Below are 8092 nucleotides of genomic sequence, written 5' to 3'. Positions count from 1 at the left end.
AGTTTGTGTGCTGTGCTAGCCAAGGTCTGTTGCCTGCGCAGAATGTGCAACCCCAGAGAGGGGTGAGGAGGATATCTGCCTGTCAGTGGGCCCTGGGCAATTTGTGGGCTGGGCGGGGTGGGGCAACAAGGCCAACAAAACAGCCTCAGTTTTGCTGCAAACTCTGTGTCCATGAATTCTCACAAAGTCACAGATTACAGCAAGACCAGCTATTATCTGGGACTGGCCCACAGACCCCCACAATAGACCATGCTCATCTTGGCGGCAGTGATCTGTCTACAACTGTTTTCCCTGAAATGTGCTCACAGCACTGGCTGAGGTCTAATGCCTGTGCCAGAAAGGGGCAGGGCAGGGGCAGCCAGCTAGCATCAAGCTGCCCCAGTTAATATGTGGTTTGGGTAGGGTGGGCCAATCTCCCCAGGCCAGTGCAGCTTCAGAATTGCCATGTGGTGTGGAGAAGGTTCCACACAGGCAAGCTGGCGCCTGTATGTAGACTGCCCCTTAGGAGGCCCCAACAAAGGCACAATGGCTGCTGTCTCTCCAGCCCTCATTCTGGTGCCATGTAATGCAGTCTTTCCCCATATGACTCTTGCCCAGGGTGCGTGTCTGCGGGCAAGAGAGCCTGTGCATGTGCCTTTTAAAGGGGTGTCTGGGATTTCAGTCTCCTACTGTCTTACCTGGATAGCCAGAATCCCCGCTATTTTTACAGACAGATTTTTTGGGAATACCTCTTCCTTGGGCTGGGACCCTGGGCCAGGAGCCCCCACATGGGGCTAGGACCCCTCTCTCCTTCAGGAGGACCTATGCAGCCATGCTCTCTTTCCCAGCGTTTCACTGCCACTGGAATATGTAGGCCCAGCCCAATTTGTGACTTTTCCCTTCCTACTGGCTTCGATGTGGCTCCTTCTTTATATCATCAGATGATCAGCTGGACTTCAGGTGATTCTCCACATTGATTATTTTACAATTTGGTTGTAATTTTAATGTGGTCCTGAGAGGAAGTGAACCCTGCTTTTACCTAGTCTGCCATCTTGACCCATCTTCAGTCAGGTCTTATTTTTTAATTTATCCCACTACTCTGTGCCTTTTGATTGGTAATTTTGGTCCATTTATATTTAGGGCAATTACTAATTATAAGGACCTACTACAGCCATTTTATCTTTTGTTTTCTGGTTTCTCTATTCCCATTGTTTCTTTTCCCTTGTGATTCTGTCTGCTATTTTAGTTTTGCAGTGTTCTATGATTTTTTTTCTTTGCTTTCTCTCTCTCTCTTTCTCTCACTTTTTCTCTCTTTCTCTCTCTCTTTTTGTTTGTTTTGTATTTCAGCTCTGGACTTTTGTGATTACCTTTAGGATTGTGTAAAATATCTCATACATATAATAGTTGATTTTCTTCTGATTGCATCTTATCTTCATTCACTTGTACATATTTAGTCCTTTCCTCCTACTCTTTTCTTTTATGATTTTGTTGTCATAAATTACTTATTTTCATGTTGTGTATTCATTATCACATTGCTATAGATATAGTTATTTTAATCCCTTTTTCTTCCCTTTAAACTTTCTGTCATAATTTACTGTTTAATAACTTATTCTGAAGTAGATTTGTAGGTTCATGCTTCTGTCTGTTAGTCATCTTACTCAAAGGTTTTTTTTTTCTTTTTCTTTTCTTTTCTTTTTTTTTAACTTTTGTATTTTTGTTTACAGTAAAGGAGCTCTTTTCAGCATTTCCTATAATGCAGGTCTTGTGGTCGCAAGTTCTCTCAGCTTTTGTTTGTGTAGGAAAGTTTTTATTTCTCCCTCATATCTAAAGAATAACTGCTGGATATATATTAGCCTTGGCTAATTTTTCCTCTTTCAACATTTTGAATAATTTCTTTCCTCTTTCTGTTTTTTAATGTTTGAACTGAAAAATCTGATGATAATCCAATGGGATTTCCTTTGTAGGTTACAGTCCACCTTTCCCTCTCCCCTCCCCAGCCCCTTCCTGCCGACTTCCTTGAGAATTGTCATTGATTTTTCATAGTTTGAATCAAATGTGTCTTGGAGAATGTGTTTTGGCACTGATATAATTAGATATTCTGTTAACTCCCCCTATTCTAAAGTCTACTTATTTCCATAGGCTTGGGAAGTTCTCATCAATTATTTCTTTGACTAGACTCTGTGTTCATTCTCCCTCTCTTCTCTTTAGGGTATATTTATTATGCCTAATCTGCTCTTTCTCATGTAGTCAGATAATTATTGAAGATTTTTTTTTTATTTTTTAAAACTATTAATTAAGAAAAATATTCCTTCTCAATCATTTCTAGATTTCTATCTTTGAGTTCACTAAGTCTCTCTTCTACCTGGGCAGTTCTATTTCCACTGCCCTCTAATGCATTTCTCATCTCATTTATTGAGTTATTCAGCTCCAGAATTTTTTTTTTTTATAGTTTCCATCTCTTTGGTAAAGTACTCCTTTTGTTCACTAATTTTATTCTCGAGTTCATTGAAAGGCCCTTCTGAGTTTTCTGTATATCATTGAGTCTCTTTATCACTACAATCTCGAATTCTCTGTCATTTAAATGATAATCTTCCATAACTTTGAATTTGGTTTCTGGAGACTTTTCATTATCTTTCTGTGCTCCCAAGTTAGTTTGCTTGTTCACAGTATTTGATAACTTGTTTCTCTGTCTACGCATTTGAGGTAATAATTTGTTTTATTGCACAGATACTGTTTTGCTCTCAATTCAGCAGGTTAATAGGTAGAATGCTTTCTTTTGTTTTCCAATAGATGGTGCTATAACACACATTTTTGTTTTCTCTTACCTGAACTAATAGCGCCTCTGGGATAGGTACAGAGTAATGTTATTTTGCTTAAGGGATGTGCGGTATCCACTGGGATGGTGGGTATCCTCTCTGCATTCAACTCACCTTGGTTACAGGAAGTCACCACTCTGCTGGGGAATGTGGAAGGCAATGGAGAACCAGCATCGCAAGCTCCCAGAGCTACCTCTACCCCCTATCGCCCCCTGCTGTTTTTGGCTTTATCAAGCTCTGTAGGGGCATGTAGAGGAGAAGAGGCAAGTTTGTGATCTCATGGCTCTACTCCCTTCCAGTTACAGCTGTTGGCTCCACTGTTTTTGTTTGTTTGTTTGTTTTAAAGTTCCCAGCCACCTGTGCAGGCTCTTCTGTGATGGGGAGAAGAGAAAAGAAGGGTAGTGTGTAACACTGATTCTGGGATCTTGGCAGCATTTCTGTGAAAACAGGTGAATTTTCCTAAGCAATTGATAGGTTTGGGAATTTAAAATCCTAGTTTAGATTCCTACATGTTTTAATCCTTTCCATTAATCATCCACAGCATTGTCATTGATGTAAAGTTAAAGAAATTGTAGTTTAGAAAACCATTAACATTGTCTTTGCTTAAGTGCAGCATCATCAAAACTATTAAAGAATAAATGATTTATCACACTAATCATCTGCCATGATTTTTAGCAGGTATAATTTTTATTTTATTGCAAGGCACACAATGATATACACAATGTCTAATTATCTTTTAAAAGTACAAGATATAAATAATATACATTATAGTAAAGGATACATGAATATATTTTTCTTTCAGAGAAGAAAATTACCTAGGGCAAACATTTTAATGACTTTTTAGGATGGGATTTTCAAATTTATGCTGAATCTTCCAAACAACTCTTGCTTAGAAAATAAATCTCATCGAATGGACATACAACTTGTAACACATTTCTCTTTTAAAAAGCTCTAATTTAAAGCCAGCCCATGTATTTTTTTATTTCAGTAATTCATCTCATTATGTCCCAATACTAGATGAAACGTCTATAAAGTGTCTGATAATGGTTATACAAATTTAAGAACTTTTATTTCTCAGTAGTACATCATAGAATAGAGCCATTTTCTTAAGATCTTTATGAATACTCCTTGATTTTTCAAAACTATATTTCCAAATTATGCTTTTTTAGTATAAAGCCTGGAGTTTTGACCTGAACCTTTTGCATAGCAGATGCTCCTAGATTCATAAGAGTAGTCTAAGTCACTAATGGTGGTTCCAATCTCCTCCCAGGTAGAATTATGTTTTGGGTTTTTTTTTTTTAATCCCCATGCCTCCTGAATGTCTATTTCATTTCCTTGCATTTTTTTCTGACCCCTCACTAGATCATACCTTCCAGAAGTTGTCACTCAGGTTGGAAGATGAAGTTCATGTAGAGAGCTGATCTCAAGTTTAGATACATGCAGTTCTGGTCTCAAACAGACATGGCAGACAGTGCACTCCTTGCTATGATGGGAGAACAAGGACATCAAGAGATGGGACATATTTGAGAGGAAGTGGGGCTAGGACAAATGCATTTTCTGGAATGATGAAGGAATTGCAATATGACCACCACTTCATGACAGTACACACACACTCACAGACATGCACACACACTTAAACAGGAATGCATGCTCACACTATTACAGACACATACATAGTCCATAGTCACATGCATGCATGTACACACATTTATGCACATACTCACTTTTAACAAAGAAACACATTTGTCTAAGTGGCATTTCTCTTAACATACATGATTCATTTTATCATTCTTTAATGTAGTGCCCTAAAATTACATAGCCATCTTCCCTCCTCTTTTAGTTTGAGAAAATTGGTGTCAACAATAATGGAGAAGCTTATAACACCTCTCATGAGCACATAGATCTACTCCTTTCTCTCTTTGGGCTGCAAACTTAGATATGAAAAGGTACAGGATGATCAGGCTAAAGCTCAGGCTGCAATAATGGCAACTGATGCTATAAAGGCATGTGGGATATTAAGTTAAAACGAACACATTACTATAAGTCTGTTCTATGATTTTATCTCTGTTATAGTTTTGCACTGTGTAAGAATCCTTCAAGAAAATTTCCTTGGTTTTACTGTTGTAAAGAGGCTTCTATATTTTCCATTTCAGTGGGACTTATTTCTGAAACTACTCACTACATAGCTATCCCTCCTGTATGATAGCCAAGATTTTTAACCATAGGTGAATATCACCCAATATTTAAGCCATTCCTATCTACAATTATTATAAGAATAGAAGGACACTTAAGAAAAATCAGTGAAATTTAATAAATTCTCAAAGAACACTTTGTTTTCATCAGGAAAAACCCTGCTTTGCAGCCATAAGGCATCTGTATTAGGTGCTATGAAAATCTGGAATCGACAAATACCACCAAACTAAACTTCTGAAGCCACATATAAAACCTTCAATCCAAAAGGGGAGAGTATACACAAGAGAAAGCACACAGTGAACAGAAGTTTTAGAGTATGATATCTATAGTTATGTAGCCCTATACATTTGATTTTCCTATACAATTTCAGAGGATGTTGTTCAAATACTTATTGGCTAAAAGAAAGATGGGTGTTATTTCTAAATTATCCCTTTATTCTACCCAGGCAAATTACCTTGGAAAAAAAGCCATTACCTCTGAAACAGTAAGCTTCAGGGAAAAGAAGGGGAAATTTGTATATCATCTACAAGTTTTAGCAAAATTCCCCTAAATGTGCTGCTCATGGCATTATCTTCAGCAGATGTGCTCTTCACAGAATGCAGTGCAAGGTATGTCTAAGCTTCACGAGTGGCATTATGTCTTCATTCAGCCCACAATTAGGAACGATTCTACTTTCCTCTGAAAGCCACAAAATAATCTCTCAAGATTTACATGAGCAAAATGCTCTCCCCCCATGAACAGAGAGAATGATAATAGATATATATTCATAACAAGATATTGTGTATAAATTAGATTCTGCAAAAGCTACAACCTAAGAGAGAGTTAAATATTTTGTGATTGATTGACACAGGAGTTATGGGCACTGTTAAAGGACTAATTGGTGCTCAGAGAGTCTGAAAGAGATGGTGCCACTGACTGATTCACAAAGAGAAGCTTCTGTTGCAGCAAAATGTCTCAATATTAGCTCTAAATAACTCAGGGGATATCACAGGCATGCCCTCAAGAAACTGCCTGGGTAGAAGGCAAACCCATTCCTTGTTTACACATGTGGAAACTGCCTGGGTGGAAGGCAAACCCATTCCTTGTTTACACTATTATTTACAGATAAAACTATATATACTTTTGGTGGTATTGAAACTACTCTATGTTTATTCACATCAAGACATACTTTTTTTTGCGAGATTATTTATCTGAATAGCATGCTAAAAATATAGTTTTCAAGAAATTAAACTATGTTCGAAACCACCTTTTGTATATTTAAATATCAACATAATTTTCTACTGCATATGAACATCAGACACTTCAGGTGTGGGTCCAAGTCAGACTTAAGCTGGATTCCTCACCACACAGCCACATACAATGCGTGTGCATGCAGCATAAAGCGAGCCGGGCATGGGCCCTGGAAATGGTTGTCGTTCTTATGAGGTTACTTCTGTCAATGTTAAGTGTCGGGGTCTGATACCCACTAAGCTCTGAAACCAGTGGTTTTTTTGTTTGTTTGTTTTAAACAGAGCTTTTGAAATCACATCGCATAGGAAGGCCACAGCAGCTGAGTCCTGAAGTAAATCTAGGTAACTAGAAGAAAAAGGAGTGTTTCTTGTTTGTCAAAGGAACTGGGAGTAAGCCTTGCTTCCCTGCCCTAGAGAGAGGGACTGGGTTTCCTCACTGGGACCTTTTGTACTCCACTGACCTGGGTCGCTAATGCAGCCTGTATCTTATGACTTCGGACTATGAGATTCCTAAAAGTTTGTTAGACATTCTACTTTTCCATCTCAGACTGCAGTAGTAATCTGAGTTAAACCTAGATCATTGAACTCTTCTCCTCCTGGAGAACTATAAGAAGACATCTCCACGACTAGTCATACTGGTTTATTTATCCCGTCAACATCCCTCATGTAAGCAGCAGCCTGAACTGTATTTCTGACTCGACTAGTGCTCTGTCGCTCCATCTTCATCTTAATTGGAAAGCAGAAGTCCTTGAAACATCTTTTGAAGTTTTCATCGAGAAAGGCATAGAGAATGGGATTCAGGCTGCTGTTGGTGTAACCTAAGGCGATGCAAAAGTAATAGCTGGAGAGGGCAGCTGTGCTGTGAGAGGTGCTCCCCAGAGCCTCCACCAGGATGAAAATGTGAATGGGAGTCCAGCAGATGACAAAGACCGCCACCACCACCAGGACGAGCCGTGTGATCCGGCGGAGGTTGCGATCTTTCTCTCTGGAGCCAGAAAGGAGTCGGACGCTCTTTAAGCGCAGGATCATCAGGGTGTAGCAGAGGATGATGATGATGACAGGAATCACAAAGGCAAATACAAAGACGCAGATCTTCATGAAGAGGTCCCACCAGGAGTAATCATCATCTGGGAACTGCAAGGAACACTCGATGACATCTATGTCTGGAGGAAGTGAACAGAACAAACCAAACCACAAAAAAAAAAAAGAATTATTACCATGGCTGCAAAGTGTTTTAAATGTGAATTTTAACACTCTTGGTTGCAAAGGTCCAATTATGGTGAGATGATATTACCCGAAGCAGATCACTAATTAGTAATGAATGCCATACATATTAACCAACCTGTCCTTGCGCATGGAATGATGAACACAGAAAGTCATCATTTATTAGTAACAGACATGAAACTACAGAATAAATTAAATTAGCTAGCAATATGAATTATCTAGTTGTGGAAACTGGTTTGACACTGATGACTTTCAGAACAGCTAAATTATTAATTTATAGCATGAGCACTTATTTGGATTTCCATTTATTAATAATTCTCCCAGATCCAAGGCTCTGGCAATAAAAGCTAGAATCTATTTGTAATAAATGACAAAATATTGTAAATATAGCCATTTAATTTAACAAAAGCCAACTTGTCTGGAAAGCATTAATTTGTTTATAAGAAACCATTATATAGGCCAATAAAAATGTATATGAAATTTGTTTAGCTATTACAGTTTACAATTTAATGAAATTAAATTCATTACAATTTAATGAAAGCAGTGGTGATCCTTTTGATAAGGGGCATTGCTGAAACATGAGTAAACTTTTGGAGGAGGAGAAGGAGGAGGGGTAGAAGAAAGAAAATGGAAGGGGGAGGAAGAGAAAGG

General features: G+C 38.4%; 1 protein-coding gene across 3 annotated transcripts in view; it reads right to left on the bottom strand.

Moving 5' to 3' along the window:
• Positions 1–4083: 4083 nt before the first annotated feature.
• Positions 4084–8092, bottom strand: part of OPRK1 (opioid receptor kappa 1) — a 29245-nt gene continuing 25236 nt past the window's right edge. For all 3 annotated transcript variants that reach the window (XM_039868945.1, XM_039868947.1, XM_039868946.1), the window contains one exon: positions 4084–7380. In XM_039868945.1, the coding sequence (XP_039724879.1) occupies positions 6848–7380 (533 nt within the window). In that variant the 3' untranslated portion in view covers positions 4084–6847. The remainder of the gene's footprint in view (positions 7381–8092) is intronic.

The sequence above is a fragment of the Pteropus medius genome, unplaced genomic scaffold, assembly GCF_902729225.1.
Source record: "Pteropus medius unplaced genomic scaffold, Ma_sr-lr_union100, whole genome shotgun sequence".
Taxonomy (NCBI): Eukaryota; Metazoa; Chordata; class Mammalia; order Chiroptera; family Pteropodidae; genus Pteropus; species Pteropus medius.
Note: the sequence above shows the minus strand (reverse complement) of the source record. Positions and strands in the feature narration are given on the sequence as shown.